Raw genomic sequence first — 13395 nt, 5'->3', positions numbered from 1 at the left:
GTATTCGTACTCATCTTCGTATTCGTACTCATCTTCGTATTCGTACTTATCTTCGTATTCGTACTCATCTTCGTATTCGTACTCATCTTCGTATTCGTACCCATCTTTGTATTCGCACTCATCCTCTTCTTCGTCCTCATGATCCTTTTCATTATATGTATGTACGTCCTCGTGTATGTTCGGCTGCGTAATCGTATTTGTCTTCGTCTTCGTATTGATACTCGTTCTCCGATACCCGTACTCGTCTTCGTCTTCATATTCATATTTGGCTTCGTCTTCGTATTGGCCTTAGTGCTCTGTTTGTATTTGTAATTCTCTTCGTCTTCGCCTTCGTGTACGTCTTTATATTCTCGCTCGTATTCAAAAACAAAAAATTTGAAACAAAATACTCGTATCTTTCCAATCATCAATAGTGTTTTGGCTTCAAAATCGATCCAGCGGTTTGGTTTGCAGATAGTTATAGAACATATACCTACACTGGCAAGGGGCACATCACAATTGAATGAAGAAGAATTGGCGAGCGAATGAACAACTTTGTCTGCGATCAGTGTGGCTTGTAATGCGGGTATTCTGCTATCATCACATAAACTCTTGCTGCAAAATAACTTTATCCAACGGGCACATAAAAGATGTTCTTCAGAGCCCTCGCGCATAATAACAAGACGAACTTGTAGACTACCCACTACCCCGCACTGGGCAGGGCTGTAAAAATTGCAATCAAATTGGATTGCAATCGCATATTTACGTAATATGGCAATCTGGTTTAATTGCAATTAACATTGATTACTTATATTTTGATTGCAAAAATTTAAATTTGCAATCATTTAGAAGAAATCGATTGCAATAAGTTCAGATCAAAAGTTAATTGCAATCATTAATTGCATAAAAATTGCAAACTGCAATTTGTCTAAATGACATTTATTTTGATGAATAATTGGCACGGGTCGTATGACACCTTGATCCGGCCCTGCAAAGAGAAGGGAGTGGAGAACTGGCAAGGAGTTTGGTCAGAAAGAGAATAATAGGCGTAGGGATAAAGGAGGGGTCCCCGCTCGAATTAGCAGCCAGGGCGTTACCAGGTGTCACCACGGGGAAGCCCCTTATACTAGGGGGGTGCTAATCGTAATGCAATTGAACACGTACGAGTCGACGCTTTGGGATGTCGCGTGTGTGCAAGTCGATCACCCCCATCAAAGACACCCCAAAACGGTGCAACAACTACTCACTTGCAAGTTTTTACTAGTTTTGTGTTCAATAGCTTTTTCTGCTAGTTTTCTCTTTTTCTCAAATTCACGTTCTATTTTGCTCAATTTCTTCATTAAAAAAGCATGAATAAATTATTGCATTTTTGAGATTGCAATTAAAATGTTTGATTGAATTTTTGTTTAAATTAAGATCTTCAGTGAAGGTGACCAAATTTGCTGGACAGAAACAGACAAACAAATTTTACAACATGATGATCTATTTCGGAAAGAATTTCCGTCCTTCTTTACCAAGTTTGATTTGGATACAAACACCATCATTTTCCCACCATGTCAGAAAAATCAACAAACCACAAGAGTTGTTTTATTTTCACTCTACAGTAGACGAAAGTTTCACTATCTATGGCCGAAATATGTATGTATGTCTCAAAGTTAATATTTTTGTGATTCAGATCGCACTAAACCCTGCATTTTATGTTTTGATTAGTTGATAATTTTGGAAACTCATTAGAGTATGAGTCACTTTACTGTTTTAAATTAATTAGAGCTTCTTGTAGAATAAAATTTGTAGTTGATCTTCATATTTAGCTACACAACTCTTTGTCTGTCTGGGCCAAGATCAAAAAACTGCGCCAATTGGCTCTCATTTGTAAAGTACCGCCATCTGTTCATCCCGAGTGCAGACTGGCCTTTCGCGTAAGACAGAAATAAATAAAAGAACCTCCATTCCCTGACGCATATCAAATAAATCGATATTTTCTACAAGTGTGCTGATCCGTAATGGGTTAATATTCCTGAAATGTCCTAAAAAGGCTACCATTTAATTCCGTAAATGGACAAATATCCACAAAAGTAAAAATTAACATTTGACAAGTACTCAACAAAGCTACCTTAACTGCATTGAAATTAAAAAAAAAATAAGCTTAACTTCTACCAAAAATAGTCAATAATTATGGCAATCCTGGCAAATTGGCCATCAACAGGTGTCAAGTGTTAATTGTCAGTCATTGGTTGACGTTGTTTGTTCGTTTGATGTCTAAGCGGTAACGGCAGTTATAGCAAAAAGTCATAAGGACAAATTTATATTTATTATTTTTAGCGAAGTATATGTAGTTAGGTACTTCTTTCTAAGTCAAATATTAAACTCAGATAACACAAGTTAATAGGCAATATGTATGTATGTATGAACATTAGGCTAAGTTGATTTTGCATGGAGGACAATAAAGGCTATTTGATGGTATTGTAATAGTTATATTATGTTGTTTCAGGATACTGTTCTTGCCTTCTTTCGTCTGTAGAACAGCGAAATAATTAATAGAACAATCTATATGTTTGTTGGAAAAACGTAACTTACGGGGCTTACCAGAGCCCTGAAATTACTCATTATGCTATGGAAAAACCGGGTGGAGAAAGACTTGGCCTCAGTTCGCATTTCTAATTTGCGTCAGCCGGCATATACGGCCTAGCAGGAAGAAGAAGATAGCGTTGCCATTGAGGTGTTTGAAAAATTCGTACTAAATGTTCGTAAGCAGTCGATTTATTTTGAAAACTCGTATTTGTGGTTCAATTCGATTTAATTTCAGAACTTGCATTACTAGAACTTTAATAAGAAATATGAAAGAGCCCGCTGGGTGGCGCTGAAGTTGATTTATTTTGAAATTTCGTATTTAATGTCAGATTTGAACTAAATTTGTTTCGACAAGGATTTATTCAAAGAAACTTGATTCAGGAATGATATTTGGTATAGTTTTCATCCGAAAGCTCCATAAGGTTAGGGCGTATATTAGACCGCAGGCAGAAATTACTACAAACCGATCGTGTCCAAGCTAGAATCCCAACTATAACCCTTCTTCCAAGAGGTGATATGTTCAAGGTAATTAAGGGAGGGTCGGAATCGTATAAACATCCCTTAGACCTTTTTTGTGGCATTGAAGCGGCTGGCAGCATAGTTTCCTTAGGTATTTTAAAGAGTTTTAAAAAATACATATGTTGCGTTATATCTCTGATTTTGCTATTCATACATATGTATGTACATATTAGAGGGATGCATGAATGCATTCAAAACGGCTTTTGAATTATTCATATACAAAACGAATGACTGATTTTGGCTTCAAATTTTTTTGAATTTGAGTGAATAGCTCTTTTGATATTTGTGTCGACATCACAATATTCAAACAAAGTGGAAATAGATTGAATTGAAATAAATGACAATTTTGTGTATGAATATCCAAAAATATTTTTTCTATGAACATATGTACAAACATACAATGTATGTATGTATGTATTGCTGCGCTCCTATTACATACGAAAAAACTTGTTTGTAGAAAAAAACTTTTACCGAACTGAGTTTGAATGATTTGAATGTTTTCCATTCATTCATTCACATTCTTCCATTTGAAGGTAGAAAATATGAAACAAAATGTATATTCATAACTTACAAAATTCCAAACGCTGAGTGTTTTGTATGTGAAGTAAAATATTCAAATCTACTGTACTCTGTTTGTCTAGAAGTTTGAATGAATTCATGCAGCCCTCTAGTACATATACTAGTACTTTCCTATGTAATAACTTTTAAACATTTAAAAACTCTTTCATCTACTCACCCTGTAACTATTTCGAAGCCAATCAACTCCGGATCGCATTCCTCCTCAGTGTTACCGTGGTGTCCGCCGCTAGCTGTCCCAACGCTGTTGCCACTGTCCAGCAAGTCAATGTCCTCATCACCAATATCTGTCGGCAATTCTTTCTGTTCCTTTGGTAATTGATCCTCTTCATTGGCGTTGTATGCAGGTGCTGCCAGCTTTTCAGCGGATTCCAGTGCCACTGCAGCACTGGTTGTCGAGTCGAATGCCGCAAGTGAAGCAGCCGCTGCTGCGGCTGTATCTGCTGTTCCTGCTGCACCACCTACCGTCGCTGTAGCCGCCGCCACGGCCGCCGCCGCCGCCACCGCCGCAGATGAATTTGCGGCATCTCGTTGCTCACTTTCTGCATCGTTGGCTGCTGAGTTGTCAATGGCATGTTTTGCCTCGGAGCTGCCCCCCAAATCGGTAGCAATATCCGGCTGTTGTTGGCTCGCTGCTGCCTCTGATTGACGCTTTGCATCGTTGTTGGTTACTGCATTAGCTGAGTTGGTGATGTCTGTTGCAGTTGTAGTGGAGGAAACCGGTGCCGCCGCCACAGGTGCTACTGCTGCTTTTGCATCGACTAATGGTGCCGTTGCCGCTTGTTCTTCTGCAATAGGCAAATAGCTGTCCTTCGCTGCAGTGGAAGCGGAGGCAGCGGCTGGGGCGACAGGTTGTGCGCTTTCGGCTAAATCCAGACGCGAACGTCTGGCTGCCATAATAGCGGCAGGTGAGGCGACGAGAAGACATAGCAGCAGAAGCCAAGGTATGTTATTGTTGCTCTTGCTGTATAGCGTTCGTTTGCTGTGTCGCATTTTAACGTGTTAGCAGTTGTGGTTGCTGTTGTTGCGATCTATGCCCGGCAGCTGGAAAAGGAGAGCAGAAAAACGGTGCAGTGCATAAGTAAATGCGAAACAAATGAGCAGCAAATAATTGAAATTGTTATAGTAAACAGTGGGAAGAAAATATACAACAAATGTGTTGTCAATACAATGACATGCTACCGACTGTGCTGCAGCTACAATCCTACAAACATACATAAGCCTACATTTTATGCGCATATGTAGCGACCAGACAGCGTGAAGGCGTTGCGAACTAACTGCCAACAGCCATATACTTGAGAACTCAATTTACACGGTATGCGCGAACACTGGCTTCCTTCAGTCATTTGGTGCGCCGCCAGCGCCCTTGGCTATATAGCAGCACGTTTAATTGGAAGTTATGGAGACCCGATGGCTGTGAATCCGAGCCGCCTAATGAGTCTCTTGCTTACAACTAATTTATGGTTCCATTAACTCTTCATATTTTTGTATTCACCGCGTCGATTTCGAGTAGCTGATTGCAAATATAAATTAATTAAATGCTTCTCATTCCAACTCTAATAATAAATGCTTTGCTATGTTATTATTGCTATATGGCAGCTTTATTGAGTTTTTGTTTTTTGTTTGCGTTAGCCTGTTCTCCCGTTTCAGCCCTTGCGGCTTTTGTTCTCTTCACGCTATTCCACTTTTTTTTTTACAGATTCACGCCAATATCTTGTGTTTTTCATTTATTTTTTTCTTTTCTGGCTATTCACACAGTGGGTTTGCATTCGTTTCATTTTGAACTTCCGCTTGCTGCTGCCGACAGAAGCTTTAATTTGAATCAATTAGGCTCACACGATTACTTTGAAGGCATATAAATTGGCAAAGAATTACACCTTTTGCAATGGTAATGGAAATAAATTATTTTTTAAATGTTTTATGGTATCGATGCCTACTAATTGAGTTTGTCTATGGGTGGAAAGGCAATTGCAAACTGGTATAAGTAGGGGTTTTTTCCATTTACCACTTATTGAAATTTAGCAGTACGGATGCTACTTCGGTGCAAGCGCTGAAATGCAATAGAATTTATTCAGAAGAAAATCAAATGCGAACCGTACAATGACTTTGTCAGATTGGGTTGTTAACCTTGAATAACCAGCAAGCAACTCTCAAAATTTAATGTGCAATAGCGTAATACATATCGAGTCTTAACCGAAAAAAAAACGTAAGCTAAAATCGAATGCATTTGGATGCTGTAGGAGCATCCATTTGTGTGACAATAAAACTTAACACCAATGTAAGTTCCAGTAGCTTTTTACTCTTGTATACTAATCCTCGTTTACTTGTGTGAAAAGTGTTAGTAAATTCAATGAAATATAGTCAATCAATATAATTTTCTTCTATATTCAGTTGAGACTTTCATATGTCTGTCCCCGCTAAAATAAACGCTTTCCTAAAGACTCTTAGCGGGCAATTTTGGCAACTGTCTTTCAACTCACTGCGAAATGTGATTAAAAACCAAAATATTTTTCATTTTAAAATATTAAAATCTAATCTAAATAACAAAATTAAATATTGCTACAAACTAACTGCAGATAAGAAAATATTAAATAATAATAGAACTTAAAAGAAAATTAAATTAAAAATAGAAATTTAAAGAAAATTAAATTAGAAATAGAAAAAATAAATAAAATTAATAAAGGAAACAATAAAATAAGTTCATAAAAATTAATGACATAAAAACAAATGTTTCTTTTCGAAACAATTTACTTAATCTAAAAAAAAAAACAAAATTAAAAAAAATTAATAAAATAAGTTTCCAAAAAATGAAATGATAAAGCAATATGTTTTTTAAACAATAAAATTAAAAGAAAATTAAATAAAAAAATAAATCAAATGAAGCTAAAACAAATATATTCTTTTTAAAATATCAAAATCTAAAAAATTAAGGAAAATCATATTTAAAAAAAATAAATAAATAAAAAGTTAAATGTTACTAAAAACTAATTGAAGATAAAAAAATATTTTTCTTAAAAAAATAGAAATTAAAAGAAAATTAAATTAAAAATAGAAAAAATATAAATAAACTTAAAACAGAAAACAAAAAAAAAATAAGTTCATAAAATTTTATGAAATAAAAACAAATGTTTCTTTTTAAAACAATATAATCTTAAAATTAAAAAAAAAAATTAACGAAAATAAAATAATGATGAAAGAATATGTTTCCTTTTAAAACAGTGAAGTTAAAAATAAATTTAATTTATTAAAAAAAAGTAAATGAGTTAAAACAAATAAATAAAATTAAATGAAGCTAAAACAAATATTTTCTTTTTACAACATTAAAATATAAAAAATAAAAGAAGATCAAATTAAAAATAAAAATAAATAAAAAAGTTAAATTAATTGAAGATAAAAAAATATTTTTTTTTACCAAAAAAAAAAATAGAAATTAAAGAATATAAATTAAGTTAAAGAGAAAACAATGAAATACGTTCTTAAAATTAATGAAATAAAAACAAATATTAGATGACAAGTCGGAGGTAGGAGCTCCCGTTAAGTACAACGACTGCTTTATCGATCTCATATTATATCATGATGTCGGGTAATGCAGACGATGTAACGATACGCTTTATAAGCTTTGCAATGCTAGATGTATACATAGTGCAGCGTATTAAAATACAGCGGCTCCGCTGGCTTGGCCATGTCGTTCGAATGGACACCGACGCTCCAGCTCTGAAAGTACTTATTCAACTCGGAACCCGCTGGTGGAAGTCGAGGAAGAGGGAGGCCCCCACTACGATGGAAAGACCAAGTGGAGAAGGACGTGGCTTCACTTGGCATTTCCAAATGGCGTCAGTTGGCACAGAAGAGGATTGACTGGCGTGCTTTATTGGACTCGGCCAAAATCGCTTAGGCGGTTACAGAGCCAAAGAAGAAAGAGGAGAAAGTGCAAATTCAAGTCGCTAAAAACTGGTGTTGGTTTTTGAGTTTTTTTTTATCGGAAATTTCGATGAAAATATTTAGCAGTTTCACGAGTTCTGTCGGAATTTGAAAAAGTGATTCTTTTGGGTTTTGTTATTGAATGAATTATATTTTAGAAAAACTAAGAAAAATTTGGCATAGAAAATACTACGAATAAATAAGATCGTCCAATCGTCAGGGTGTAAAATAATAAAATCTGTTACTTAAAAGAAAAAAAAAACATTTATTAAAATAAAAAATAAAACAAAATCAGTGTGTTGCTCACTCGACCATTGTGACTGCTGGGCACCGCGAGCAAAATTATTACAAGTAGTTTCTGTCAAAAGAGCTTTTCACCATGAAAAGCTGACAAGCGAGCTTTTTTTGTAAGACTTTCGTGCCAGAATAAATAAAATATTTAAACCTATCTCGAAAGACTTTCAATTATCTTAGCCAGAATTGCCCTGTTCACACCAAACGATTCCAAATTCTGGTGACGAAACATTTCAATATGTTCAAATTTCGTTTTTTTTTCACTTTTGATCCCTAAAATAAATCTTTAAGGTTCCCTAATATCAAGAGTCGTATATGACTGAACTATTATAGCACGTAAGCCCACATTTGCAATACAGTGTCATGTTCGAATGCATCCACCACCCTGCTGACGGCAATACAGCATATTCAGTTGCAAGAGAGTATGAAAATAAAGTTGGAATAAAACGAAGCGCAGAAAATTGTGCGCCGAGCATGGTGCATCGAGCAGCTTCGCAAAAGACTCGTGTGACGACAGCAGAAACTACTTAACTTGCAACTTGCAACGCCAATGATAGATATTGCCGTATTTGCTGTTGTTAGGCTGGTGCCATGTCGGCGTGTGTAGGCTGTGCTGCTACTGCTGCTGCTGCTGCTGCTGCTGCGGTGCCGCACAAACAAACATTAAATTATGTATCTAGCAGCTGAGTAGCAGCGCCCACAGCGTGCTTGGAACATGGCAACAGCAGCACTCACTGTTGTCAATACTAAACTGTTGTCGACAGCCTGGAAAAATCTATAAGACAGTGGTTTATGTTGTGATCGAGGTAAAAAAGCAACTTGAGAAACGTGTAGTACATGCCTCTCTTTTGCCATGAATATGTATTTGTTGTTTGCAAATAGTTATGGAAAGCGTTCCTTTTAAAAGTTATTGCTAAAATTTATTTTTATTTCATTCATGCTTTTTGAAATGCTCATGCCGATTTTATAGTGATAATTTTAAAAGTTTTATTTCTTATATGCCGGATGCCTTATTTGATTTTTTTCTTATCGTAATGCGTGTTCGTTTTAAATGATGAACAATACTTCAAGTGATTTTGATAAAGGATTCTACGTAGTTTTCGGTAAAAAATATTTTATTTTTTTTTGCATACAAACTTTATGTTAAGTACAATATATATATTTTTATTTATTTTGACTTTTTTTAGTTTTTTAATACAGTATGTATGTCCCAGATTTGGAACATGGAAATTTACTCTGCGGGGGAGTGTTGTCTTATGAACGTTATGAATGTTATGAATGTTTACTTTCAGGCTCAGAAAACACATCTTTCCTTTGCTTAAGGAATTTATATGTAGGTAAAACAAATTAAGGAACTCGAATGAAGGTACTTTGTACCTTCCATAAAATTTAAGCAACTTGGAGCCCTTATTGTAATATCCGAATGTTGATTTATTTTTTAATCAAATAACACTGTACAGAACTTGAATGGGTATTGGACCAAACCAACTTTTTTTTAAGAGATTGAGTCATAATTAAAGAAGCAATTTCTCTGTTTTTCGAATTTAGTTTGAGAAATCGAGATTTGGCCCTTCGAAGTTCGAAATTGTACCTTTGGTAAAAAATTATTTTTAATCATTGTATGTAAACAACTAAAAAAGTAAAAATGTTATATGACATTTTTTGTGCAAACTTATATTACAGGTGCTCTAGGTTATAAAATAAGTTCAAATTATTTTTAAATATATTTTTTTTTAATTTTTTCGAAAATCTGACCTTTGGCCCCTTATAGCTGCTGTAATATAACTTTGCACAAAAAAAGTTACATACCGTTTAAATAAGAGCAAAAGGCGGACCACGTTTATGTTTTCAAAACAGAACCAGTGAATTTCGACAGAGAAAAAAAATTTCTTAAAACCTTAAAAATTTACTTCAGAAAAGCTGAAATGAATTTCAGAGAAGTTCGAGTGCATATAAGAGAGACACTAATTAATTTCAGAAAAACGCAACGGCATTTCGCATAACTCAAGTGTAGTCCACAAAAAACATTTTTCAGAAAACTAAAAATGGAAACAAACAATCAGTTTTTGACCAAAAAACGCAACGCAGTTTAATGTTCATCTAAAAATTTAAGAGTGCCATTAATTTTTTTCATAACCTCATATTCGGAACTTACTAAAACTAGTATCGAACTATCCTTGAGGTACCACCTTTTCGGAAATGAAACGGTTCACGCGGTCCAAAGTTATTCGATAACAAAGAAAAAATATTTCGATGGATTGCTAATCCCCTCTTCTTTTTGAAGTGGATTAAAAATCTGAAATTTATTTCGGAATTTCAGAATTTATTTCGGAAAACCACAAACGAATTTTAGAAAATCACAAACGAATTTTAGAATATCAAAAAAAAAAAAGATGTAGTGAGCTCAAACACATTTTAGAAATACTCAAATGAATTTCAGAAAAGTTCAATGTATTCCGCTAAAGCTGAAATGCATTTGATAGAAGCACAAACATATATATTTAAGGCAAGCAAGAGCGAAAATGTATTTACCCTAATAAATAAATAAAGTGTATGTAAATTTTTAAATATTTTTTCCTTTTCTAACAGCCGGTTTCACGAATTTTTTACACTCCAATTAGGTTTGAATTGCCATAAGGCTGTAATGTAAAACTTGACACAAGGTATTGGTGATTCACGCCCTTCTTCAAATAAAGGGTGTACAAAATTTGGTTATAGCTTTAGTAGTGGAACAAACGTTTCAGGGGCTCGACGAAACTATGCTTAAACTTTATTATATTTAGTATGCAAACTGCACGGAAATTTTGATCTATCCCATACAATATTTCGCGATAGTTATAGACTCCCCTTAGTCTTCTTAGTCTATTCGCCTATATTTTATTAAGAGCTAAACTTAGTATTAACGCAGTTTTTGTTAAAACTATATTGTTAATAAATTCATACGTCACATACTTAGTCATACTAATTGAAATATGACATTTGCCTATCGCTCAGGAATTTCGCGGATTCTGTGATCCAATTTTCAAGCCAAATTCTAAAAATGGCCTCTGAGTCTAAGCGCTATCCAGAAAAGGCTGACTGCATCGACTTTTCAGTCGTAATTGGAGTTAGTTACGTGGGGTGAATGCAGCAGGCACAGCCCTGGCCTTCCAAGTAGTGTTTCTCTAGTAAAGCAAAATGAATCGACATTTCCTATAAGAGCCCCATGTTAAATTTCATTAGCCCGTCGCAGAGATGGTAAACAGAAGTAAAAACACTTCAAATGGAACATTTGGTTTTAACAGTATTTTCCTGCAGGGCTCCGGATCATTCATTCATGCATACATACATACCTTCGCGCTAAAACCAACTCACTTCGTACATATTTCATATCCTTTCCCCGCTTGCATGGAAACTTCTACCAATTGTTTTTGTTTTGTTTTTCTATGAATAGAGATAATCAAAGGAGGTAAGTGGGTTCTTTTTTCCAGTGGTGCTATCGTTAGCATATGCACACATACATATGCATGTACTTACACCTGCACGTGGGTAAGTATGTAGATACCTATAAGAATATTTTACAACATTTCTTCAAGTGGTTTACTGCAGTGATCTTGAAAGTAAATCAGCTCACCCACTGTGTGGTTAAAGGAACAATTTGCCCAGCAGCATAAACAGTTTTAAAGAATTTGCAAACAAGCCACGGACAGCATAAACGTGATTTTTTTTTGTTTTTTTGTAAGTTGATCGACTTCACTGGAAAATACATTGCACTGCATTGCATTACATTATATCAAAGGCACTCAGCATTGGTCGTTTTTCAACTTATTTATTTACTTTAGTAAGTTATTGTTTGCATTCGCCTGGGCAGGTTAAGTGAATTAATCCCACATATCAATGCAATCGATCAGTTTATTAACTAAATGCTGGCCAAAAGCATGCTGAAGCCCTTAGATATGCAGACAACTAGACAAGTACTCGCTGCTGAACTAACTGGCTGCCAGAATGAGGATGGCCAGCTTGTTGGTTCTATTGAATGGGACTGTAGGCAATTTTCGCCATGCTATTATTGTGTAATCGGTGCGTTGGTGATTTAAAATAATTCAACAATTTGCTAGGGGAAAAGCACAGCTTCATTATAGGGGTATCAAAAAAGAACAAATAATAAAATTTTTTTATTGCAATTGTCGAAAGGTTGGCAAGTGAAACCATTGTTTATTTGTAAGAGGATCGATCTTCGCCATGTTTTTATTGGTCTAGTGAAAAAATTAAATAATATTCCTAAGTCCAAATAGGTAAAACCTGAATAGCCGCAAAGATGCGGTTGATGTGTTTTGAGTGGCATTTGACAACAATTAGAAGAATGCCCTTTTAGTATCCTTTTTCTTAAACTAATAAAGTTAGTACGTATATTTTTTTTTCGAATAACTATTGACAATTTTCCAGAATACTTATTTAAGGATACAGTTTGAAAAGACTAGATGGAGAATGGCTTGGCTTCACTTGGCATTTCCCATTGGCGTTAGTTGACACAGAAGAGAAATGACTGGCGTCTTCTTTTGTACTCGGCCAAAATCGCTTCGGCGGTCACAGCGCCAATAAAGAAAGATAACAGGTTTAAGAAGGAAATTTTCAATACCGAGTCCTTCAGTATACATTTTTTTTTAGTCTACATAATTTTCTACTTTATTTGGTGCCCATCTTGTTATATTACACTGCACTGTGTATATTTTGGGATTCTGAAACCAAGAAAATGAAAATAAATATTCCTTCTCAATTCTTCAGAGAATACCGTGCAGATGAGATCGTTACACTGCTAAGGTAGGGTTTGCAATAAAATTCTTTAACTTTCTACAGCGAGTTTTTTCTATAAGCACGTTTCGGTGGTAATTTTTTTTTTTTAAGCATGAAAAGCTCTGTCCAGGGTCTGAGTTTTGGTAGTGGCTAATATACTAAGTATATCTATCAAAACTTATCCTTCGAAGGAAGCTTTCTAAAGCTATATACATACAGTTGTTTTTTATGTTGGCTCAGGGGGTAAAAGCTTGATTGTCACTGATCTACAGCAAATGTATAGAAAGCTTTAATAGCACTCAACACGCGACTGTTTAATGCGCCAAGATTTTCTAAATAGATCTGCTTAATATCTCTGAAATCTTTTGATGCCAAAGAGAATCAACTGCGCTTGAGATGTTGACAGGTAAAGATGTTACAACAACAACAGCAAAACAATAGTTAGCAATCAAGAAACTGATTCCGGGTGAAATCTTTACTAAAAGCTTTTTCTAATAGCGGTCGCTTCTCGACAGGCATTGACAAACGCTCGATTATATTTCTGCCATTAAATTGGAGAAGAAGTTCGGCAAGACACTTTTATAAATAATTTTAACGTTATTTCGGACATCGCGTATTGTTATGCTTTGGACTAGGCCTTCGAATGAATTTTTTATGCAAAAGTTCCAAATTTGGATAACTTAAGAAAAAACTATCGCAATCTGTCTCGTCCAATTGGCACCTTCGAAAAGCTGGTAGCAAGTTCAGTCTTCTTATCCTCTC

At 35.1% G+C, this 13395-nt stretch overlaps 2 protein-coding genes across 4 annotated transcripts in view; one reads left to right on the top strand and one right to left on the bottom strand.

The window, feature by feature from the left end:
• Window positions 1-13395, top strand: part of LOC118737549 (autophagy-related protein 16) — a 302080-nt gene that overhangs the window by 76331 nt on the left and 212354 nt on the right. The window lies entirely within an intron of this gene.
• The window catches only part of LOC118737551, a 261819-nt gene that overhangs the window by 66985 nt on the left and 181439 nt on the right, over window positions 1-13395 (bottom strand). Inside the window, exon 4 of the mRNA XM_036468127.1 lies at window positions 3806-4689. Coding sequence (XP_036324020.1) covers window positions 3806-4638 — 833 coding nt within the window. The 5' untranslated portion in view covers window positions 4639-4689. The remainder of the gene's footprint in view (window positions 1-3805; window positions 4690-13395) is intronic.

Source organism: Rhagoletis pomonella, unplaced genomic scaffold (genome assembly GCF_013731165.1).
Source record: "Rhagoletis pomonella isolate Grant_MI unplaced genomic scaffold, Rhpom_1.0 Rhpom_scaffold_00004, whole genome shotgun sequence".
NCBI lineage: Eukaryota > Metazoa > Arthropoda > Insecta > Diptera > Tephritidae > Rhagoletis > Rhagoletis pomonella.
Note: the sequence above shows the minus strand (reverse complement) of the source record. Positions and strands in the feature narration are given on the sequence as shown.